General features: G+C 42.4%; 1 protein-coding gene across 1 annotated transcript; it reads right to left on the bottom strand.

Annotated features, from left to right (window-relative positions):
* Nucleotides 1-486: 486 nt before the first annotated feature.
* On the bottom strand, nt 487-26,603 carry NR1D2 (nuclear receptor subfamily 1 group D member 2). Its single transcript, XM_082839069.1, has 8 exons — nt 26,334-26,603; nt 20,086-20,346; nt 19,078-19,166; nt 17,048-17,192; nt 14,595-15,217; nt 12,677-12,862; nt 10,073-10,283; nt 487-3,588 (listed from the first exon to the last, which is right to left on the bottom strand). Exons 1-8 carry the CDS (start codon nt 26,347-26,349, stop codon nt 3,392-3,394), a joined length of 1,728 nt encoding a protein of 575 aa, XP_082695195.1. The 5' UTR covers nt 26,350-26,603; the 3' UTR covers nt 487-3,391.

The raw sequence follows: 26,603 nt of genomic DNA, 5'->3' as shown, positions 1-26,603 counted from the left end.
ACAGAAAAACGATCCTACGACAGTCTTCTTTTTAAAACAGCCCTGCATACGGACATGGCCCCTCCCCCCACTGAATCAGAGATCTGTGCAATGCGTAGGAGACCCTGCTCTGCTCCAGGGAAAGTAGTAAGTTAAATTATAGATGGTCTTACCAAAAAGTCAGGATAGAAAGATACCAAAAACCACAGCTGGTTAGAAATAATATTTATTATTCCCTCCCCCCATGTACAGATCACTTTTCAGAAAGAAGAAGATATTATCCATGTGTTCATCGGTAACAGTTTGTAGAAAATAAACGTAATTCCTATCTTGTCAACAATATAGTTCTATCATTTTTTTAAAACAATAGCCATTTTATTTTTCCATGTTAGTTCAAGAATAGCTTCAAGTTTTATGTTTCAGATCAAATCAAGACAATCTTTGTTTCTAGGTAATTTCCTGACAGAGCCCCTCCCCCCCAGCCCCTAAAAAATTCTATATCCTAAGTGATAAACTCTTCTTGTACATTCAGCAAACTTTATATTGGAAAAGGATAACTGAGATAGGTACTTACTCTCGTGCACAGTAATAAATCTAGCTGAGCTTCTACACCTTGCTTTGCAATGATGTCTACATAAAATAAATCATATCTTATCAAGTTACAATGGTAATTTCTTGAAATGTAGTTACGAAAGCTATACACTTAATCCACTGAAATTTCCTTCTAATTTCTGAATCTGTAATTAAACCATCGCCATAAGGAAAAGCTTCATCCCAAGAAGATGTTCCCCCCCTTTTCCTCAGCTCTTTCTCCCTAAAGGCTTGAACCCTCTCTCAGATCATGTAAAGAGATACATTAAAAGCACAGGAAAAAATGTTTTAGCTCGCTGACATAATGCCCTTAAGTTTGCTGACATAATGCCCATATGTTAACTTTAAAATGTAAAATCAGAGTTAAAGCGTCACTTAATTCATACAGTACATTGTTCATTAATCAACAGTGTCCCACCAACTCAGAAGTTCCCTAAACTGGTCGTCTTCTCCGCATTTAGTAGGTTTATAACCAATGACTCAATCAAAGAATGTGCTTGTAATAGGCTGCTGGTTTAATTCTAGAATTAGAAGTTTCAATCTTGGGCTATTTTCAAATACAGAAATGCTACAAGTGGCATATGAACTATTAATTTTGTTTCCCATTACCTACAGGAAGAATTTGTTCAAATAAAATTTTACAAGACAAAATGCAAATCTCTATACCTATATATAGATGTATACATGTATATATTGAACCTAACTAAAGTTTTATAAGCAATACTAACATAGTTCTGGTTACACATTCCTAAAGACTTAGTAACTGTTTTAAAGATATATGTTATAAAGAGGCTTATGCAAAAGGCAAAAATTAAGAAACAACATGATCTTTGAGGTTTTCAGTATTACTTCAAAAAAGCTGTTTCTATTCCCCATATAAGAAAACTGTGCATTTATCTTAGAAAAAAAAATTATAAAAAGATAATGGTATCATGTGAAGAGTTCACAAAAACTACACTATATATCCCATAAAAGTCATACCTATTTAAGGTAAATCACGATTATGGTTTATATTGTATTACAGACATCACCATCACCTTTCCTCTTTAATAATGAGAGGGTTTAACTCTGTTTTAACTTAACTAGTGCCACAGAAATTCAAGTCCCAGTAGCAACAAGTTAAACAAGGTTATTACAAAATAAGGCATTCTGCTCACATGTCATTAAAGTAACAGGCTGAGTACAGTAAAATGGGATCTTTTCGTTTTTGTAATTTTATACCATCCAAAAATTATATAGAAGGCAATTTTACCCAAAAACCCAATTAATTGCTATCTTCCAGGGCAACAGAAAAACATACATAAAATCCTCAACTTTTTGGCAATTTTCTCCAACTGCCATAAAGAGGCTGATCTTATCTATTTAATAAAGCCCAGTATCAGAAATACGGATGAAATGTCTCTGACTATGCCATTTCTAAGCCTGCAGGTCACACACTAAACGATTTTTCAAATTATACATTAAATCTAATTTGACAAAATCCCTGTAGTGTTATTTAGGGGAAAAAAAACCCCAAGTGGATTCAGAACACACTTGCACACCCACACTCACACACACAGGCACACATCAACATATTGAACAGTTTTCTTAAACATTGGTTGGTTCTCCAGAAAGACTCCAAATATTTGTCATCAAGCTACAGCATGTGTGTAAGGGGCAGCAATGCAACTTTCTTAGCACAAAGTAAGAATCTGAATCAACTTTTAAACAACTAGTACCTGAACCAAAGATTTTGCCAAAGATGAACTCTGAAATACATGTTTTTTGAAATCTGGACCCAACTGCCTGTTGCACTTGTACATTAAGTGTTGCTTAGATAAACAAAAATAGAGCATAAATTCATTACTCTACTATCTAAAGATTTAAAGCAATGGTTATGTCATCAACAGGTAAAATGCACCTAATTTGGGTCTTTTGACACCTCTTGCTTTAAGTTTATTGTATGATAAAGTTCTTCACAGTTTAAAATATTGTGAAGAAATATATTTATATATAACTATATTCACATAGATATTATGTACACATACTATGTATTTAATGTACCCATAAACTTTGAATATGTGTGTGCCAGAAGGATAACCCACACATACGCAGGAACCCTGAATGATAGATTGGTGTGGACTGTGAAATGATTTCTCAGAAATGCATAGAAATAAAAAGAGTATTATTATGAATAATTATAATAACAAAACTTTTACCGTATTTACATAGTGCCTATCTCCCAGGAGGTAAATATGCTTTCTAGACATTCGTCAGCATCTCTGTGAGGCGGGGCATTGGGAACACGATCAAGTCTCATTTTCCACAACCAGCGAGCCTGTCCAGGACCACGCACTTTCACGGTGGCAGAATGGAGCACAGACAAGGAGGTTTCCTAACTTGCAAAGTCTCCAAACACCAGATCAAACAGTCTTGGGGTGAAATCAAGTTTCCATCTTACAAGAGAACTTCCACCACAAAGGATTAATTTTTAAGTCCTCATATACTTGTGATTGTGCATTATATTTGTACCACAGGGAGATCAAAATGGTTTTTGGTTTTGGCAGATGAAAAAGTCTAACATTCAGTGTGACTATAATTCAGTGTAACTTCTCCAGTTTAAGTGCAACACCGCTGACTGGTCTACCGGGGAATTGCGGTCAATGTCTAAGCATGGCTGAAGAAATCTCAAACAGCTGTGCCTGGTCACAGAGGCGGCCTGCAGTCTCACGTTGTCCTAGAGGTCTCTCCTACCTCCACATATGGTACACACGTAAATAAGCATTTCCGCACAAAATATACAGTCAGCATGAATCAGTCCATGTTTAAATAAACCAAGGCCTTAGGGGTGAACTTTAAAGGCCAAGAGCTCCTCGGAGTGCATGTTGTTTAAAGATCGAAGATCTGGCAACTTTAGAAGAAGTTTTGTAAAAATAGAGGCCTCGTTTGGATGGTTTTTCATTATTAAGGTCCTTAGGGCGCGGATGAGCGTTTCCTGCAAAGCCTCCACAGAGTTGACATTTTCTATCCCGGATCGATCTGAGGGAGAGTGAGGAAGAGAGCGAGATGGAGGAGAGGACATGTTATTAACATTAAATACAAATATAATCCGTGCTGTCGGTCTCATCAATGAATTCAAAACAAGGTTTTACACATTGGAACAGAGGCAAAAGATAACTGACAGAGTTTTTTAAATCCCAATGGCAAATTTTTGTAGCTATTTATTATAAAAATATATATCACATAGTTCATTTGATAAATCAAAATTCTTTATAGTGATTAGGTATCTACTCACAAAAATCTAGAGGTTCTGATTTTTAAAATTAGGTGCTATCTAATTTCAACTGCTTCTGATTGGCAAAACCAAATGGGTCATGTGGTTTAGCAGTGTATTTTCATCTCATGTGGAACATACCACACTGGCACGTCACCGTAGGTGGCAGGCACCTGGGACCCACGAGTGGATCCCTCTTCCCTTGGGTGGGCCAGACTCACTCACTACTAAGGAATGAAACACTGTAGAAAAAGCGGTGGCTTCCACCTTAGGCGAGCTCTCACTCGCTCGCCCTGAGGAAAGCCGGATGCCATGTGAAATGCCCTGTGAAGTGGCCTGAGTGCGAGGGAATTGAGGGTGGTCCCCAGCCGCCAGCCAGCCAGGAGCTGAGGTGCTCAGTCTAACGACTGCAGGGAATGTGTCCTGCCAACCACCACGTGAATAAGCCTGGAAGCGGATCCTGCCCTAGTGGAGCCTTCATGTGAGACCACAGCCTGCCCACAGCTCGACTGCAACCCCCTAAGAAACCCTGAGCCAGAGGCACCCATATCCTAACCCTCAGAGATAATAAACGTATGCATTTTTAAGCCACTGAGTTTTCGGGTAATTTGTTATGCAGTAGTAGATAACTAACATAGTATGCAAATTTATTACCTAGTTATATTAACTTGCATTCACTTTTACTTAGCATACTGTGTTTATTAAACTCATCATACAAAAATGTTAATAAATTAGTGATTTAGCATAAACCAGCAATAAAGGAAAGTATCCTTAAATGAGCCGAACTTATGTTGTTTGCCATGGACTTTTTTCATCAGCGTGGGTCATTTCTTCCCTTTACAATAGGACACCGTAGTGCACAAGAAATATTCAATGGCTCCAAGTACAGGGGGCTGTAATTAACAAGAAAAGGACTTCTCCAAAGAAGCAAAATTCTCTGGCCATTTACACCCTTTTTTCATTTTTTTTACAAGGAAATCAAGGAGGTCTTACATTATAACTGATAGCTGAAAAACGTTACTTGCAATGCAAACACTCAGAACAAGGATTAAAATTTAATAGTAAAGAGGGGGAAAGTCTGACTAACTTAAATGCAGGAAAAAATGATGAAAATAGTTTTATATTACATTTAATAAAATTTGGATTATGACTACAACTGTGTGCTAATTCTTACAGGAAAAGAGACAAATTGAATGTTGACTCCGGGCTGGGGGGGCGGAGGGAGTCATGATTTATCACACAAAATTGTGAGATGGACAAAAGATCTCTGCCCATACAATCATAAGGGTCATCTCTGCAAACCTACTTAAAGCTTTCAATCATGCTTCCAAGACTCTCCTTGCCTTTAATGTTCAAGTAATTGTTTTCTTTAACAGCCTTGCAATTTACTAATTCATTCACCAAACACTTATTCTGTGATGGGTGCTAGGGAATTAGCAGTGAACATAACAAACAAACCAAAATTCCTTCCTTTAGAGAGCTCATATTTGGGCCGAAGAAAGTAATAGGTTTACATTGTATCATCAGTAAGTTACAATAACTGGGAAAAAATGACGGTGATCCCCACAAACAATATAATCTAGATGGCAAAGAAAGAAACAGACAGGAAGTGGGAGAGGACATTTGAGTTAGTATTATACGTGGTTGGTCCTCCAGTGAATATGTTGTGTTTCGGTGACCTATGCTTATGTAGTCAACCCCCTTCGGGGAAACAGATGCCTATACTGTACCTAAAAATGTTAATCATATTAAAATTTTCTAAAACCATGCTTTCATGATTTGAAGGCCAGAGGACCTAACTACAAATCTAGCTGGATCATAAAACAACGATCCTCTAGAAACTGCAACACTAGAAGGCACAGACTGAAATGAAATTCACCTTCCAAAGGATGCCCTAAGTGCTATACTACCACCTGCAGAATTTAATTCATGATACGGCTTTCTACTTCCTTAATTAGCTCCCAAGCTTGTCCTCCTCACCAACTGTGCTCCTGATGCATATTCACTTCCTACACGATGCAAGTTAAGTTCCTTCAACAAAGCCTCCATGAGGACAACTGAAACCTACATCCAGGAGAGCTCTGGTCTCACACCCACAGGCCAGTCTCTCATCTTCAACTGGAAGTGACTGCGGCCATTACACACAACCTGAAAAAGAATTTACCTTCCAGGTGTAATTCCTCTTCTCTCCATGGTATCAAAAGTCTTCCAATCTCACAGGCAAATAAATACCATGCTTGAGACTGCTCTCTCCCTTAGCAGCTACAGCTATTCTGTTAACAAGCGGCAGAGTGGGAAGGCTCCTGAAGCTAGACTAACAGGAGGTCAAATGCCTGATCAGCCCATTATGAAAGACGTGACCTTGGGCAAATTATTCAAGCCCCCTGTTCCTCAAATTCCTTGCCTGTCATAACTGAGGATAACATGTCCTAGCTCACATCCAAGGTCTGCTGTGAATACAAAATTATATAATGAGATCATTAACTAGCATTTCTTCGGACAACCACCACCAGAAGAGAACAAGAACCAGAAGGCAAGTGTAGATTCCAAGAAAAACAAAAGCTATTTTGAATATAAAGCAAACTACAATGTTAATTCTAAACAGTTAACAGAGAACATAAATAAATAACCCATTTGTTATCTGACCGTGGAACATGCCCTTCAGGAAGGGCAGGCTTAGGGGAGAGTCTATGTTGCCTGTTACCCTTTCAGTCCCACTGTGTGAACACTAAGAGCACTAGTCACGTGATCCCACTACTACGAATGCTGATGTTTGACTGTTCAATGTTTAGAATCAACTGACAAATAAAGCATGGGAAATAGCCACATTTATAGAACAGCACGTAAATATTTTCATTCTTGACAACGCAGAAGAAATGTTAGCGCAGAAGAAGCCAGGATGTGGAGAAAGGAGGGCCCTGTGTCCCTGGATGGTCAGAATATTCTATCTAAACTATCTGAGAGGTTATGAAAGAGTGAGTGAGCAAAGACTGTGAGCATGTTAAATTTATAAATAAAACCAATAAAGTAGCACAAGAAATAAAACATAAAAATTGAGGGGGAAAAGTGAGAGGGAACTTTTTTTAAAAAATTTATTTATTTTAAATTTATTTTTGGCTGCATTGGGTCTTTGCTGCGTGCGGGCTTTCTCTAGTTGCGGCGAGCGGGGACTACTCTGCGTTGCGGTGCATGGGCTTCCCATTGCGGTGGCTTCTCTTGTTGTGGAGCATGGGCTCTAAGCACATAGGCTTCAATAGTTGTGGCACAAGGGCCCTAGAGCAGAGCGCAGGCTCAGTAGCTGTGGCACGTGGGCTCAGTAGTTGTGGCTCACGGGCTCTAGAGCGCAGGCTCAGTAGTTGTGGCGCATGGGCTTAGCTGCTCCACGGCATGTGGGATCTTCCCGGCCCAGGGCTCAAACCTGTGCCCCCTGCATTGGCAGGCAGATTCTTAACCACTGCGCCACCAGGGAAAGCCCCGAGAGGGAACTTTTATTTATCAGTTACATCTACTAAATAAAAAGAGGTACAAGCATAGTATTTAGAGTTGGGTCAGCAACCATCAGAACAATTAAAAAGAAAGATGGTTAGAAATCTAGTTCTCTGAAGGACAGGCTAGGAATAGAAGAAGGAAGGCTTTCCATTTTATACCCTTCTATAGTTATGGAATTTTATTTTCCTGCTTTAAAAACAACAATAGTTCTTTTTAAGTGACAGAGCTTTAAATTCGACATTTTAAAATGCATGCATGCTGTGTTGCCTGTGTATCTTCATATATAAACACAACACAAACAAGAATGCCTTACCATCTTTTACAGTCAGTCTCTCCCCTTTGGTACCATCTATCAATAAGCAGGCAAATGGACAAATGGATGGATGGGTGAATGGAGAGAGGCAGACCCCTAATGCTAACAGTGGTCTTTCTTGGTAGTGATATTATCATCTTTATTTTCATCTTAATGTTTTCTAATTTCTCAAAGAACCCATATTATTCTTATGATCAGATAACAAAAGAAGGCTTTTTCGAAATTAAAATTTGAAACATAAAAATCACGTTCCTGGTGGAAAACACAACTGAAGTAGCACGGTGCCGGCAGAGAGCTCCCCTTTACCCCTTGGCCTTCTTTTCTTCCCCTGAACTACCTCGGGGACACAGTCCCTCCTTCCCCCCTCCTCTGCCACAACCTATTTCAGGAGAGTTCACTCCACTGCCTCATTCCTGGAGTTATTTCAACAGCCCCTCGACCTGACTCTCCAGCTCTGATGACTCACCTGTCTAATCCACCCAGGAAAGAAATGCAGAAGTAAGGTTAAAGCATGGCTTTGTTCATGCCAGACCATTCCCCTACTTAGGAAGTTACACTGACTTCCCACTGCCCCGTACTTCAGGTAAAGCTCTTCTGTTCAGCTCGCCAGCTGTCACTCTGTAACCTGGTGCTCCCCTCACCCCGAGCCTTCTGACCCCTCCTCCTCGACGTGCACCCCAGGCTTTGGCCCCGCCCCATGCCATCCCTCGCCTCTGGCTGGGAAAACCTAATACCCCATCCTCCCCACAAAGCCTTCTCAGATGACTTCATCTCCCTTCCTGAACTCCTACCTACCTCAGTCAGAACCAAGCAGTTTAGTAACACAAAGCTTTCTGTGTTGGTTCTGTCTCTCCAAATGGAACACAAAGCCGGTGTCTTAATGCTTGTTCTGTCTCCCCCGAGCACCTGGCACTTAAGGCATATTCATCAGATAAAGAAGTTACCGAGTATGGATTACCTTTATTTCACAATTAAAGATTTAGTAATCTGATGACAACTCAAACCATTACTAATTACTCATGAAGAGACTGCGAAATGGTAGGTAAGTGCAAGAAGCATTACAAGGTTACTAAGAAACCAGGCATCCCTCACTGACACAGTCCATCCAAACTACTCCCATAAGTGCATTTTTAGCTACCCAGGTAGAGCTGATCAGAAAAGGTAGCCAAATAATGCCTGCAAATGGCGTAAGTTTTTTATACCACTGACGTGCAACAGGCCCTTTAAGATATACAAAGAGCTTCCTCTCCTTAAGGATTGCTGACGTAAGAGTTACTGACTTACAGTCCAGCCACATAACCAGGGGCCACAACTTATACTTTACAACCCTCACAGTGTTCAGCACAAGGTCTTTTACACAGTAGGAAGCAAATGGGAAACTTAAAGCAAGTCATATCAAAATACTGTCTAGGGCTTCCCTGGTGGCGCAGTGGTTGAGGGTCCGCCTGCCGATGCAGGGGACACGGGTTTGTGCTCTGGTCCAGGAGGATCCCACATGCCGCGGCGGAGCGGCTGGGCCCGTGAGCCATGGCCGCTGAGCCTACGCGTCCGGAGCCTGTGCTCCGCAGCGGGAGAGGCCACAGCAGTGAGAGGCCCGCGTACCAAAAAAAAAAAAAAAACTGTCTAATTCTCAACAAATGGTTTAAAATAAAGTTAGTGATACCTAAAAATGGCTGGCACTTTCTTACATGTCCCCAAGAAAGTCACCGGCTCAATTTCCAATTTGCTATGGGGAATAATCTCTGCCTTACTAAGTACCGTCAGAGTTGAAATACTTTGGTCAGAAATAACTGCAATATAATTCAAGGTGGCAGGGAAATTGGGAAACACCATCAATGACTCATATAAATAAACATTAAATGATAGGATTCAACAACCTTGGAGGCTCCCATGGTACAATCCCTTCCTTTCACAGGATAAGGAAACCGAGACGCAAAGAGAGAAAATTACTTACCAAGTCACACAGAAAGTTCAGTAGCAAAGCTGGGTGAGAGCCTACAACTCATAATTATCTGATTTTTGTCACAAAACACAGTAATACATCTTGATACTTGTAACATTTTCAAGTAACCCACATAATATTTTAACCAAAACTTAGATTCATATTATAACCATCTACCTAGAAATACACAATGTTCCAAAAAATAAATCTATGAAATAACACTTTAGACTCATAAAAAATTATGAACAAAAGCTAAAGACTAAGAGTGGTATATGTGAGGCCCAGATCTAAACATCCTTTTATCCCTATACAGCACTTTTGACTTTTACTGCCATGATAAAAAAAAAAAAAATTAATTATGCAAAAATAACAGATTCATAGGTTAGCATATTTCCTAAGGCCTTCTCCCCTCTACATAGCTTGCCAGAACCTAGCCGACTGCCACCTTCTCCCCACTTGGTCACTATATTCCAGGTGTCACACAACTGTCAGGCAGCTTCCTTACCTGCAGAAACCAGGACAACTGCTGTAAACAGACTCATCTCTTCATCACTCAGTTGGAGGGCATTTAGCTTCTCACTAAATTCAAACATAGAGTTTAGCAGATCCCCTGCTCCCATTGAGTGCAAATCATCCACACTATACTTCTTTCCACTTAAAAAGGTGACAGTACGTTCCTTTGCGTCAAATAATGATGCAAACCGTACCATTAAAACCTGGAAAAAGAGAAAGACTTAAATGTATCTGGAGAAGTTCAATAGTAATACTAAAAAATAACTCAGTATTCAAGTCAGTTAAGAGACATCCTACACATAAAAAAAGAGTTGTAGAAGAAAAAGTGAGTTTATTTTTACCCAGAACCATTTGCTTAAGACAAAATCTCCACCAAAGCGATAAATACTCTAGGAAGAGCATCAAAAAAATTCCAGCCACCAGGGGCAAAATACTCAAGTCCTGTGATACTCTGAAACTATTAATAAAGATTCTGAAATGTAAATTCAAAATTAAAGCAGGCAAAAAAAAGCCCAAAACCCGAAATTAAAGCAGGCAATAATGCCAAGAAATTTGAAACTGGGCCTTGGCCAAAGGCATTTAGCAAACTCTTTAAGCTACCAAGTGTATCATATGGTCTCTAAGCCCTAAGTAAAAAGAGCAGTATTTCAATACAACACCGCTTGGAAACACACAAACACCAAATGCAACCAAGGCAAATGCAGCAGACGAACTCTAATCATAGTCTATTTTAAGAAAGCATAACCCAAAGAGACAATACACAAAGAAAACCATGGTAGCAGGTGCTCCAGACATCAAGGTATAATGGAAATCCAGACCAAACCAGTCAACAGCTGCTAACCTGCAGCACTCCCTCCACTACAGTAAACGGTAACATCTAGGTCACATATTCCTCTCATAACCAGAGGAACACTGAACAAACACCTGCCCTTTGCAATGCTCCCAAGCAAAGACTTGTTTTACCCAAGACAACCCAAAAGAGAGTGAGCCTTCTAAGATGGTGCTAGCTCTACAACACAGCAATCCTCAGACAAATCACAAGGTGAAAAGAACACAAGTCCTGGAGCGAGAGATTTGTGTTCTAGTCCTGACTGTGTTATGAATTTACTGGTAACCCAGGAAAGAAAAGTTCTTCACCTCTCTGGGCCGTAGTTATCTAACCTCAAAACTGGGTGAATTGAACTTGATCTCTGACATCCCTTCTGACTTTAAACCTTAAGTCTAATATTTTCCTTTGAACTGAAAACCCTAACCTATAGGTGTTTCTTTGGAATTCTATCACAGCTATTTTATTTACAAAAACATCTTCTCTGTTCTAGCTCAGGTGCCCCAGAGAATAGAACCGAAGGCAAGGGTTTCTATGGGATGTGCACTGGCACATGTGAAAACAACAGGAGTTAAGAAAAAGGAAATGAGATGGAAAGGAAAGAGAGTCAGTATCAGAGGACATACTGCTAAGCTGGACACCACCTGACATCAAGAACAACTGAGAGCCCGATCCCGTGGGACCCTCCGGGGAAGTGAAGATCTTCCCCCAGCTCCCTTCCCCTGCTGATCAAAGACTGGGCCCACCGGCATCAACGTCCCACCCACCCCCTGCCTTTCAGGATAATGCCTACGTGAGTGCTGAGTGAGTGCTGAGTGAGTGCTGAGACTTCTCCCACCTCAGCAGCAGCAGGGAAGCCCCGGGGCAGACAGGTGAGAGGTCCCTAAGCAAGCACAGCGAGAGGCTCTGTCTGCATCCTACTCAGATTGGCAACACGGGCTGCCCCAGGCCCAGGCAGAAGGCACCACAGCAGAGAAAGTGGAGTAGCAAAAGTAGCCAAGGATCCTGGAGTGAGGCGAGGCCCTGAAGATCCACAGTGGTACATAAGAGACGTCTGAAACAACTCCCAAACATCCTACCATCTCCTAGGAGACAAAAACCACCATCTATTTACCCTTCGTGTCCAGCACTGAACATAGTAAACGCTGGGTTAGGCTATCAGGAGGTGTCTAACTCGGGGAACCCACCAAGTCCACACCTGAAAGCGATTCTAGAACTTGGAGTTCATGTGCTGCAAATACAGTCCATTTGTATTTAAAGTCCTAAGTAACTCGGCCTTTACCTTGTCTTTTCCCAAGATCCTGAGATGGTCATTCTTTTGTTGATATTTTCAGCCTCTGGACTATAAACAGTTGTTGAGAAAAGAATCAAAGTAAAATACTACCTTCGACTTCCCTGTGGCACAGTGGTTAAGAACCTGCCTGCCAATGCAGGGGACAAGGGTTTGAGCCCTGGTCCGGGAAGACCCCGCATGCCACGGGGCAACTAAGCCCGTGCGCCACAACTATTGAGCCTGCGCTCTAGAGCCCACGTGCCACAACTACTGAAGCCCGCGTGCCACAACAACTGAAGCCCACGCACCTAGAGCCTGTGCTCCACAAGAGAAGCCACCGCAATGAGAAGCCTGCTCACCACAACTAGAGAAAGCCCGCATGTAGCAACCAAGACCCAACACAGCCAAAATAAATAAATTCGTGTAAAAAAATAATAATAAAATAAAATAAAATACTACCTTGCCCTGTATCAATATTCAGGATAAATAAAACCTACCTCGAAAGTCCCAGCCTTTAAAAGGTTGACCTGGTCATGTTGAGAGAGATCTCTGAAGCCGGGAATACGCTTTGCAAACTCCACCACTTCCTTCACTGCTGGGGTGAAGCTCATCGAAAATTCTTCCCAGATTTCATGCCCCGATTTATGAGGATCCACATACGGAGACTTATTCATTGGACAAACCTAATACGCATAAAACAGAAGAACTACTGAATTGTGAGAGGTGGTAAAGAAATTTCAAAGGTAGCATATCAATCAATGGAAACCCCATGAATATACCCTCCGACACCAGTAAAATCTACTAATGTTAGCACTCTCTCCATTTGCTACTTGCCTTGTGACAGAGAGCCTCAGAGCAACCTAACTTAAACAGCAGTTAACTTATCATAAAAGAGGTAGCCTAAGCAAAAAGTACATCTATCACAAGCTAGTTCAAAAACCTGTTGCAGAGGTTTGAGAGATTACTTTGTAATATTGCTGCCATCTTGCACTGGGTTTTATGGTTTTCAATCAAATTCATACGTATTCATTCACTTGATTCTCAACCCTACTATGTAGTCATGGCAGACTTTATAATTACCATTTCTTAGATAAGGAAATGGGACTTTATGAGGTTTAGTGATTTATCCAAATACAGCTAGAAGTCACAGGCCTAGAGTCCAACCCCACACTTAGTATTTCAAAACTCATTTTTTCTAAATAGGCACAATTACACTGTTGTAATTTCAAACAGGAAAAGACAGTGAGATGCCTCACTTTTTTAAAAAAGGTCACTGACCACTTATTTCATATACGCTGGTGTGACCACTGGCCTCCACTTGTTCAATTAGGACACAAGGACTGGACATACAAGATGGACCTTCTAAATAAGAATTGGAGGGGAAAAAAATAGGAAGCCAAAGAAGGTATTAGGACACTACAAAGATTATGAAACATACACTGTATAGTCTATTAGTAAAATCAGCCTTTAAATTTTCATTAAATCCATAGGAGATCGAGTAATGGGACGATTCTATAACCATGGAGAATATCACAGATCAGAACCTAAATGCTTACACGTTTTTTCCCTCCTTAACAGAGCCACTAAGCCTAAAAAAATATGAGGCTACCTTCCAGATCCATGGAATCAAATATTGTAAGTGACCCCAAAAAATCTAACATTAGGACTGGGGTAGAATCAACTATCTTGAAATGAAAAAAGAGGATTTTCATTACCTGGCTGTAGAAAATACCAAGCACTATCAAAGGATCTCACTGTGTAAACTGGAAGTGCCGTGCTACTGCTGTTTTAGATGAAATTGGGGCTGAATATAAACAATGTGCTTTCATGCAGACTATTGTATTTGATGAAAACGCTTAAATGAGATGAGTAACATTAACTCATTCCATGGGATGAAGTCGGAGAAAATCCTTAGAAACCAGCGAATTATATTAAACTATGCCTAAATTTTCAAACAACGAAACATCCATGTTCTATATCCAAAGACCTTTTTGCATCATAATGGTTAAAGAAAACACTTTCCTTCTAAATCAAGGAATTACTGACCATGGCAAGCTAAAAGATCAGCCCTCTGAGAAAATCCCAAAGCTAGGAAGGCAATGCTTAACCTGAACGCTTCAAGTTTGAAAAGGATTTCTAAGAATTAGGACCGATTCTTCATGATCCATATTTTACATAAAATCCTAATCCCAATCATAGTACCAATCAAATAACACGCCTGTACCTAGCTCTGTATGAAATCAGCTCATTCAACAAATGATGTTTATTAAAAATATTTGACCTAAAGTACTGTGCAAAATTGATTCTGTAAATCTCTTAGGTTTTCTGACACCCCCGCCCCTGTCCTCTGAATAAAAGAAAGCCTTCAAAGCTTTCCTTGATACAAAGTGAGCAAAAGAAGTGATTTCACTATACCAGATGCATTCTCCCTCCAGTGTTGCACAGGTAACTATTCTCGTTCTCATTCTGAGAACATCCATCTATGGAAACTCTATCACATACTCTCTGAGTATAAGCATTGGAGAAGTTCACACAATGTCCATTTGTAATACAAATGGCATGCCCATTGGCGTAATGCATTACGTTCCTCCCTTTGTACTGTCCACCGAGGTGCTGCTGGCTCTCACTACAAGGAAAGTGGCTGCTAAGCCCACTGCCACAACGGTCATGATTCAAATTATATTGCTCCATGTTCTTAGGAATCCGTTCTCTCTGCGGCTGCAAGGTCTCTGCCGAGTTTTCTCGCTGCTCCTGATTATACATAAAGGTATCCTTGTGCGCTCTGGTTACCATGCCAATCACTTCTTCCTTTGCAAAATCTGAAGAGGGAGAAGAGCTTTTGATGTTTTCTTGCTCCAGCTGGGGCTTGGGTCGCAGCTGTTCCTGGGCTGGTAAAGCTGTCTGTTCATGATGTTCTACTAACTGGTCGTTCTGTAGATGACCACTGAACTGGCTGTTCATCATGGTCTTCATGGCACTCTGCATCTCAATTAGCATCCTCTGTTTTTCACGCTTAGGAATACGACCAAACCGAACAGCTATTGAAGAAAAAGATATTTAACATCTACCTTCTAAATAAGACCCGTTTATACAAAATAACACAAAACTGGCTCTGATAGCTATGGCTTCTGGTCATATGAGTAAAGAACATCCATTTGTGTCTGGCCCAAATTATCCTAAACTTGCTGGTTATGTTTTTCTGGTACCACAGGAAGTGGGAGCAGGAAGACAATTTTTCGCTTTTCTCTCAAAATAAAGCTCAGAAGATCTCTAGGGTATTTTATAAACAAAGCCTAAGAAAGAAATTTGAAATTAACTGATGGAAATCAGTTTGCAGCAGACCAGCATTCCTATACAGCACCTTACTAAGAAAGCGGAAGGCTCTGTTCTCAAGAAGGCACACGTGATTCAGCTACCCACATCCACCAACGCTGATGGAACCCACAGGTACAATCACTCCCTGAATGACCTCTGTCCGTTCATTTCTGTAACCTTATTCTCAAGACCCAACTATGAAGGGATCTCCTTTTCCAACTTCTTAAAAGAGAAAATGTTTAAAAAAAAAAAGAAAAGAAAAATCACAGTCAATAGAAATGTAGTTATTGGAAAATAAACTTGCTGGATTTCAATTAAAATCAATGAAACAAAAATAAAATCATTCGACCTGCACTACCTTAGAGCCTAGTCTTAGAATGAGTCCTGTTTCCAACGTTCATATCCCTGAGGGGAAAAAGCTTCTTTCCACCTAACATTTATACAGAGATAACAAAAATTAAATATCCACCCAGCAAGAAAGCCTCACTAATCTAACTGCAGCCTCTGACACTGTCATGACCACAGACGAACAATTTTATCATGGTGCACACTCTACCTCTGCTCCCTCCTGTACAACTGATGGCCATTTTTACTCTTTCTGGGGAAATCACAATATCCACCAACTCTGGATTAGTATTTCTAGTGCTATAAAAAAAATTTTCAAGCAACTGAAAATACAAAACATCAATTGCTGAAACCTGTCATTCGAGAACCTCCTTATTACAATACTATATTTCTGCATCAGTAAGATACTAGAGTAATCTAAAGGACTGCTTAAATGACCCTTCCCTAGATAAATACAAGGTTCATTCTTAGCAATTCTTAATTAACTCTACGAAGCCAATCCCTCTGAAAACCTCATACTCCTCTATTATGTTACTTAGAACACAATGAGACTATCCAAAAATGATTTCCCAAGAACAACGGACGGAAGAGTCACATCTTCCAGGGACGTCATCCATAAATAATACTAAAGGTCCTGCAAATCACCACAACCTTTATTTTCCACGGGAGTGGATCATGCCAGAAATGAGCGACCACCTCCACTCCAGACCTTGATGTCTCTTTCAATTTTGCATCTCCTTTCAAAGTATTCAGAATCAGTGCCCGAAAAGCACTGTGTCATATCAGGACTGAGAAGTGATAGAGCTGATTCACGTAGGGAGGAATGGGTTCCTCAGGACTGCTAAGAGATCAGGGAAAAATCCAAGGACTCCTATATCAAGAAAAAGTAAATCTCTCTCTCTTTTTTTTTTTTTTTTTTTAGGAAAAAGAAAAAGTACTCAAATTGCATAGGGAAAAAATGGGTCTTTTCACAGGCAAGCAACAAAAAAAGAAGAGAGCCAAAAGCTGTTTCTGGGGTGATGATGCTAGAATTTTGACTTGAATGAATTTGGCATCCTACAAGGCATCAAAATGTGTTTTCTAAAATCTGTTTCACCCTGAGCACAAGGGGGCCATTGGTAATCGGCTTATAGCTCCGGTTTATGCTGAGAAATAAGGGCCAAGCTCCACGCGCTTTAAGGAGAGCACTCTTTAAACTGGGGACGTACCATCTCTCGACATTCCAACAGACAGACACTTTTTGAAACGACACTGCTGACATCTGTTCCTATTCATTCTCATTATAGAGCAGTTTTCATTCTTCAGGCACTTCTTGTACTGAATGTTTTGCTGAATGCTTCTCCGGAAAAAACCCTAAGAACAAAGGAAGACGTAGCCATCCATTTAAAAACATCCAGATGAACTCCCTGTGAGCGTCCTCCCACACCTAACCAGCCAGGACACTGCTAGCCACCAGGAAGAAACTCTGGCTTAGAGCTGAGGGAAGCAGAATACTGACACACAGAGTTTAACTGGGTTCTTACCGACATCAGCAAGCACCTGTGCCTACTAGCCAAGCAGAGCCCTTCTTCCATGCTTCCCGCTGGAGAATCTCAGTACCGCCGAACACCCCTGCCCACCCAACCCCCGTCCTACACTTTACCCTGTTACCAGCCCTGCCTGCCAGCATGCCCTCCGGCTCACGCTTTAATCACATACAAATTCCAAAACCCTTGAAACATGAATGACATTTTCAACAAGCTGACAGAGAAATGTGTTCCATACCGTAACTTCCTCACTAGAACTAAGCATTACGTTGGTAGAACTCGGTCTTTCCTGGATTATTACCTGCTGACACCAGCAAGGCCTACTTATATGTGCCAGATGTTCCTGGCTACTTGTCCGCAGCAGGTTAAGTGTCACACCACACGCCACAGACCAACTAAGGATCCAGGAAAGACAGTTCCCAGCTAGATGGCTACACAGAACTGCCTTCAGTACACGATTTAAGTTCATGCTCTGTGAGTGGTCTTCAAAGATCTCCAGCTTAATGGTTCCCCTGACTTTTTCAGCAAAATCAAAATTACCAAAATTATTTTAAACTGTACTTCCCTTGACTATCATAACTAACCACATATTTGATGAATCTATATTAGTAATTACGGGATACAGCATTTTTATATTTTGTTACTGCAATACTATACTTGGACACTATAATATCTGAGCTAGACACATCTTTAAGAGCAATTATGCGTGGTATTTATCAGGAATACACAACTAGGCTCATGTGCTTGTCCTTTTGTTTCTCTAGCTATAAAGTGAGACTAATGCCTGTCCCACATTATTTCATATTTTTGTAAAAAAAAAAGAACTATTTATGGAATTTTAAAACAGTGGAAAAGTGCTACATCTGTACAAAATACTGAGTAGCCTTGTGAGGTGGTCGAGCCATTAAGAGCTACAAAATTCACAATTCATTCAGAGCCACCCGAGAAAATATTCTCTTTCATCATGTACATTCACTGTTTTGCTCACCCACCACATCCTGCCAAACTGTATTCCTGCTTCAGTCAGAGAACAGCAAGAGCACGTGTCTTGGCCATGTTAATTTTAGATACTCAGGAGAAAGGCCTGTGCCAGATTAGAAAAGAGAGATTCCCTAGATATAAGTAGGAGGTACAGACTTCTCACTTGGAATTATCTGACTCAGGAATATTCAACTAAACTTATAAATGAGTTTTCCCAAGGGCTCAATTTATACTCAAGACTCTTTTACTTACTTGGCATCACTTCTGAAGACAGCACATTTTTACAAACATCTAGGAATTATTCCCAACTCCTAGCACCCGACATTGTCAGAATGTCAAAGTATCTGATGAGACCTACTCGAAGTCTGGTTTAAACTAAGTCCCAGAAAGGCAGTAGCGCCTCATCTGCTCTGCTCCCTGCTGTCCGCCACCACCTAGAACAGTGCCTGACACGTTAATGAATAAACACTTCATACTATACTTAAGTTTGAGTGAGATAGCAAATTTATGTATATCAAAATTTTAAAGAAAAAAGAAATAGTTTCACTGAATTTAAAATATATTTTTCAAAACAAGTTATGTTTATACACTACATAAAATGCTTAAAACTTTAAGAGGAACAGCTGACTTCTCTCCTCCTCCCAGATTATCAACTGTGTAAATTGGCAATACTAACTGCAATTTCTTTAATCCCAGAATCGGTAGCTTAAAGAAACAAAAGAATGCTTTACCTTACAGCCTTCACAAGCATGAACTCCATAGTGGAATCCTGATGCCACATCCCCGCAGACTTTACACAGTAGAACCATGCCACTAAATTCTAAGGCACAAACAGACACAAAAGTGAAATGCTGGAAGAAAAACTAAAATTGTTTGTTTTCTTTCCAACTGAATATTTTATTTTGTTCAACCTGTAAGTACTTTAAAAATATACAAATCTACTTTTATAACGTAAAAGAAAAATCTTTACAGCAAATTGATATATCAAAAGAAATCATGAATTTCTTTTAAACAGTTTATGGCACTGCCAAAAATATCTCAGAGAGCTAGTTTTTCCTTCCCCGATGATTTTAAACATACACTGAAATTTTATAAATCTAGAGTTACTTCACATCAGACATGCAACCAGAGCTAAGAAAACAATCCTGCTGGATAAGAATTAAGAAGTTAGCCAAAGGTGTCAATCAACAAAAGGTGCAAAGGGGTGTCTCCACAGGCTGCTGTACAAATACTCAATTCAACTCACCTGCTGGTCCCAGTCAGGCCCCATCTCTGCCTGATCCTGCCCTGTACCAGCCCATCACCTCCACAGTCACTCAGGGATCCTAATTTCCACGACTCATTTGGATATCCCAATCCGCTAAATGTTCCTAGCTCCAACTTCATGAAAGCAAACCCCTTTCCATGAGTAAGTACTCCGTCTAGAAACCAGATTCGGCACTAGGAGTGCAGAAGAGAGATAACTGTGAAATGGGGTAAGAGGTTACCCTCGAAGGAAACATGGTCAGACAGAGTACATAAGCACAGATCTTGCTCTGCAGCAAGAACCAATTATGACAGCCCCTAGGCTGCAACTTTTCAGATCATCACTGATTTCTTACCTAACTACTGAACTATGATTACCCAGAAGGGAGTGAAAATTATACCCCAAAATAAAATGGCCCCCCAAATGAGCAGCTGATAAAACAAGCCCCACCTGCAATCGGTGGCACAAACCTTTAGAAAACTAAATAACTCACTTGTCACTGAACTGTGACTCTTTGTCATCCCAGGTGCGCTCGATTTGCTTGTTTTCATAGAACAATCTATCCGATCATCCTTCAGGATGCCTTCAGTATTGGAGAGATGGCCATTTTTGGGATTCCCGTTGTTATCAGCATTAGTGCTAGCCGGAGAAGATGGGACGGAGGAGGACTGGAAACTGTTCTCGGAGCCCTCACTGTGACAAGACGCAGGGCTAGAGGCTGAGCTGGAAGAGCTGATATAGGCAATCACACCTCCTAGAAAAGATGGGGGAAATCAGACTATTAGATACTCGATAATACATATTTTCTATTTTTGCAAATCTGAACAGTAACGTCACTAACTTTAGAGACAGGTTAACGGTTAAAATTACTGCACAAGGAAAAAGTAACTTATTTTCTTCCTTATTTCCTACTATTCTTCTTGCTTCCACAAAGTTCAAAGCCAAACAATTCCCACTGATTTAAAATGCGAGCAGGTTCTCACTGGCTTTGTCATTCTGAGCACATGCAGATCCAAACCTAAAGCTTTTCATTTTCCAATCTATTACTAAAAGGAATGAAAAACCTTCCTGAGCGACAGCACAGTTTAGAGTAATCAAGTTGTTTTGGTCGTGAAGAAATCGGGTTCCGGTCCTGTCTCTGCGTCCTTCATTATACCTTTACATGGAACAATCCCAGAACAATGGGTTCATCATTTAGCTCCCCCAGCACTTGGCTAAAACACAGGTCAACCAGGAACAGACGTAACACCTGGAACTCTGGATAAAGTAGTTTATCTGGAAATGGAAAACCTTTCATAGCTGTTGCCCCCAGAATCTTTCTGTCGCGATGTTCCCCAAAGACTCTATGACTATCCACTAAACCCCAGTTCCACACACTGCCTTCTCCACCTACTTCTGACGTTGGACTTGCAGACACCCTTATCGCAAAGCCCAAACTAGAGAAGGCACCCTCAGGAATGAGCATTCTGAACAAGTTCTCCAGGCGATTCTTTGTCATATTAAAGTTTAAGAATGGCTATAACTAGTAAACTCAAGCACAAATTGGCCCATAGTTTTCAAGGTTGATTTTTTTCACCGACTTAACTGCCTGAATATCTCTAATACACTGTGAATCCAGAGAAAAACGATTTTAACCTGGAAGTCTATCAAATGTCGTGTTACTGGGTAAAACCACTGTGCCCTCTGTTTTCATAAAACTTCATAGATCTAAAGGTCATATTAGAAATTCCAGGTGGTAGTAAACTGCTACTTTTTTCTCACTTACCTCCACTGGGAACAGGATACAAAGAAAAATATTATCCTTAGTCTTCAATAAATTCCCACAGGAAGGTCTCACATCTATTTATCTTTTATAAAGAACACTTTAGGTAGTAAATTCACTAACATCTCAAGAGGATAAAAGGTGAGGAAGTTAGACCTGCCCAGGGCCAGCATTTGAGTCAGCCATTTACACCCATGAGGTCTTCTAACTACCTCAGCTTAGAAATAAACTTCTAGAGATCAGAGCTATCCTGATGGCTTAAGAACCAGATTAAAGCACTGACTGGGCAATAGAAGGTACTAATTACCCAGAACACACCTTCCTTTGCGAAAGCTCCAAAATCAAATCTAAGAAAAATTACTGGGCTATTATCAATCCAGTTAAGATCCAACTCCTGTCTTTAGGGAATCAACAGTCATTTACAGGAAGCATTTGTGCCAAGAACCATGGAACCAAAGATGACCCATCAAGAAGCAGCTACATTCTCTTAGCAAGACCTTCAACACTGATTTAGTTGTGTCAGCATGTACCAGACACCAATCTACCCACCTGATAGTTAGTAACCCAAAAACATTAAAATTTCATTTCCTAGAAGGTAAGGAGTACATCTAGCAGTTCCTCAACCCAATGAAGAAGGGGAAGTGAAAAATACAAGACACCAAGAATGCCGAGAATAAAATGACAGAATTTCACACCACATTTCATCCTCACAAGAACCCTATAAAATTAACTTCCATTTTTCCATTCTACAGAAGAGGAACTCAGAGAGGTTAATACAGCTACTAAGTGGCAGGGCCAGGGTTGAAAGTCAAGGCTAATTCCAGAGTACAGAGTATTAGTTCTTACTGAGAAGACCTGGGCAAGCAGGTTACTTTCAATCTCTCTAAACCTGAGTCATCTTCTATAAAATGGCAATATCTGCCAGAGTTATGATAAGATTGAAATGAAATGGTGTCCATAAAAGGGGATTATTAAAATAAGTGATTTTTACAGAGACAGTTTTTAATGGTAACACAAGAAAGGTAAAATCCCTGAACCAGCAAGTCCCAACAGCTCCAGAAACAGGCAGAATGTACTTCTTAGATGCCTCAAGCTAAAATTAGCTGAGGCACAGTCTTCTCTATTTTTAGTTGAAAAGGACCCTAGAGCTGGGCCAGGTTCCCAGGCTAGGGCTTACCCAGTGGTCAATGTCAGACAGTATCAAACTTTGTACTGCTGGGAAGCACTTACTGTACTGGCATATATTGGGGTTTTCTTACCCTAATTCTAGGCTTGCCCATCATCACCCACCCCCACTGCCCATCATCCTGGAAAATATGCTTGAGTTCAACTCATGAGTGTACTTTTCTGCCTAGTGACTTAGAACCAAACGTTTTTACCTTTAAGAAGTTTTAGTTTTCTCATTTTAAAAGTAGGTTTTTACTAATTTTTACTCACAAGATGATACAGTGGACCTAATGAAGCACTAAACTTCCAATTGTATCCCAGTGTCAGGGCTCCAGAGAACAAGATAGTCCCTTCCCTAAACGGCTTTAAAGGCCAGCTGGGGAGACAGCCTTATTAACCAGGCATTCCAATGCAACATGAGCAATGTTTCATACAAACTACTGTGAACTGCTGACAGCACAAGAGCACTATAGAGGGCAGAGATCATGAGCAAGGTGACAATAAGTGGGATCTTAAAGAATATGTAAGTTATTAAATGATGTACTACAGAAGACGTTATTTAAGAAAACAAAAACCATGGTGACAAAAAACAAATAGGTCTTATTTTGTAAAACAGTGTTCTTGTCTCCATGTAAATTCCTGGGAAGGGGTAGGGGGGCAAGTGTAATCTAGTGTCTGGGGGAAAAAACCCCTACTGACTAGCAACAAGATTAAAAGAGAGGAATGATGAAATGGGGAAGCTCTACTGACCCCTTCCTTTTCCACCAGCTATGACCCTGTACCACGGCAAACCACATGGACCCCCGAGGAGACAGGACCACCAAGCCTTGCCTATGCCTTCAAATGTTATGTGGGCTTCAACCTATAGCACAGCTTGTGCTCCCCAAGTGCATTATGTGCATCTGGCTCTCCCACTTGCCTGGGTAAGTTACTCACTTCAGTTTACTTTGACCCTCATCTTCAAATGGTGGCAACAGCACCTTCCTTCATAGAGTTAACGTGAGGCACCAAAGTAGCAACACATGTAAAGGGCCTGGCACATAAATGCTCAACAGATACTGGTGATTATTATTTTACCGTCATTATACTGGAAGAGTTGGCTCAGGATAGTTCAAACAAAACTAACCCTCTCTCTCCACGCTTCTTGCCTTCAATTCTGAACGTGTCGCATGGACCCAGAGGTTTCTCTGAGGTTCTTATTTCCAGGCCACCTTCTGACTCCCTCAACTCCAACAACGAGTCAGGCAACTTCCTTCTTCACTTCTGATTCTTCCCATTATCTTACTGTTTCCCTTTCCAAGTGACAAACAGAGTAGACTACAGATTTGTAAAGATAACGATGGCCTATGTGGGAATGTTTTCCTAATTTTTCAAATGTGCATCACCGCCACAGTTATGAAGTGTGTACAATATGTTATTTATTTTAAAGAACTTGGTATACTCAATCAAAATCTGTGACAAAAATGTATAGAGTCAATTTCTACAGCTTTACTGTCTCCCCTCTGTATTAGTCATGGAGAGGGCAGAGACACAGTGAGTCATGATTTACAGGACAGTTACATGAAATGGTCACTGGGTGAATAAGTATTGACTAATAAAATGTTATCGACCCAAAGGGAGGGGTCAGAGGCTGCCACACAGCACTGAATTTGGCCCCACCCCAGCCAACATTTACAACAACGTGAAGGAAGTTCAAGAGAATGCTTATCAACACTCCTTCAGACAGAGGGATGGCAGAAATAGTATACTGGATGACAGCTTGCGACAGCTTGAACTTGGAGCCAAATGGAAAAAGAGAAAATTTAAGGATGATAATGGCAAGCCCCTACAGTTCAGCTCAAACAATTATCTGCACAACGGATGAAACCTAGCTTCAAATCAGTTCACATGAGAAGAATATAGCTGACTGCAAGGCTACTGTGAGTCAGCAAAGCAATATGCTACAAAAGCCGAGCCTGCCAGAGAACTCATTTACAAGCAGCATCCCCAGCTTGGAACTTGGTAACCGACCAACAACTTCCACTTCTGGATGCCACATCCCAAAGGGTAACAAGGATGATGATCAGAAAAAAACAACACTGACCAAGGGATGTGAACTGGCGACAGGGGAGGGGTGGGGGTCAGCAATCATCGTAAGGAAATTTTATAATTTGTAGCCACACTTTAAAATCAAAATTAAGTTCACTGATAATGTTCCAGGAAGGCTCAAATCAGACAAAAACTTTCTAATCACTTGAGCCGGCCCACCTTATCCGACCACGAAGCTGGAAGACTTCATTCACGCTGGGTTAGACGAGGTAGAAGTTCATAAACTCTAAATCCTTACCAAGTAAAAGTTTAACTCCGTAAGAGTTACTTAAATTTTTAAACTATCCTCAAAGCTTAAGTAGGCCCACAGGTAATTAAAACACAGGAAAATGGCTTTTTTTTTTAAAATGTTCATGGAACGTTCACAACAATTTATTATCAAGGGATGGTTTTAGTACACATAATAACTTAAAAAATAATCACTGGCTGTTTCTGCAACCTCACTGGCTTTAGGTAAAGGGCTACCCTTCGTTGGGAGAAGGGGCGGCAGCTAAAAGGGCAGAAGCGAGCCTGGTATTGCTCTGTGGCGTTGCAACAGGAACTGCAGCAAGAAAGGGATTGACGGAGTCAAATTCTGTTATCCTGAGACTTCCCTGGCGGTCCAGTGTTTAGGACTGGTGCTTGCACTGCTGGGGGCCCCAGTTCAATCCCTGGTCCCGGAACTAAGATCCCACATGCCACGCAGCACAGACAAAAAAAATATCTGTTACCGGTTTCAGGAAAGACCAGTGACCCATGGGTTTAAAGCAATTAAGCGAATTGACAAGGACCAGCTGTACAGGAGGCCTAGGAGTCACCCCGGGTCACCGCCCACATGAGCCAAGGGCTTCGCTAAGGGTGGAATCCCTCACGGTCCCGACTGGCGCCTCGAGCGTATTCATCACAGAAGGTGTGCAAGGTCAGTCGCGTCCCCGCAGATCGTTAAAACTGATATTTTTCTTTTTTTCTTTTTGGTAAACACGAGGCAGCGCTACAACCGGGGCCTTCCTCCGCCCGTCCGCCGGGCGACCCCAGAGGGTCTCGTGTCGGGGAAGCCCCACACCGCCCCGCGGGCCCTCCTCCTGCCCGAGCGCGCCCACGCCCCGCGCTTCTCCCGCCCGCCTGCCAGGCCCCGGCTCCGCACGCCGGCGGAGGACACTGCGGCCTCCGCGCCCGCTCGGGGCCGCCGAGCCGCGGGTTCCCGGGGCGCGCACGCGCAGCCCCCTCCGCGGCAAGCAGCCCCGCGGGCGAAGAGGGGGACCGCGGCCACGTCACAGCCCGGAGGGCTCCGGGGGCGGGGCCTCCACGGGCTGCGGCGCTCACGGCCGGCGCGCGCCCCCGCCCCCACGTGTCCCTGCGGCCCCGGGAATGTGGGTCACGGAGCCGCGCGGCCTCACGTGTCCCCGCCCGCCGCCGCCGCCCCAGCACCCATTATGTAATGCCTCGTCACGCGCCCGCCCAGCCAACCGGCGCCCGCGCGCCGCCGAACGTAAACACAGCGCGCACGTGGCTCGCGCGGCCGGGCCATGTGAGGGGGGGCCGGGCCGGCGCCGTCAGGCAGCGCTGCGGCGTTGCGGTCGGCCAGCAGGGCGGTAGCGGGCCGGGCCGGCGGGCGACGAGCGCCGAGCCCGACGCGGGTCCCCGGCGCGCGGCGGCCACCCCGGGGCCCCGCCGCCGCCCTCGCAGTGCCCAACGGGCTCCGAGCGCCCCTCGGCCGCGCCCCACCCGCCGCAGTCGGCTCTTACCCGCATTCACCTCCATGGTGCTCTCGGGGAGGAGGCCGGAGCCGCCCGATCCCGCAGAGCGGGCAGCGCCGCCGCCGCCTCAGCGCCGCGCCGCCCCGGGCCGGAGGCAGCGGTGGTCGCTGGGCCCCCTCATGGGCAGGACGGGCGGGGCGCCCGGACTCGGGCCCCGCGGCCGGAGAGCGGGCTGCGGGGAGAGAGGGCGGCGGCGGCGGCGGCGGCGGCGAACGGCGCTCCTCGCGGGGCCCCTAACAACAAAGCGGCGGCGCGGCG

The sequence above is a fragment of the Leucopleurus acutus genome, assembly GCF_964270905.1.
Source record: "Leucopleurus acutus genome assembly, chromosome: 5".
Taxonomy (NCBI): Eukaryota; Metazoa; Chordata; class Mammalia; order Artiodactyla; family Delphinidae; genus Leucopleurus; species Leucopleurus acutus.
Note: the sequence above shows the minus strand (reverse complement) of the source record. Positions and strands in the feature narration are given on the sequence as shown.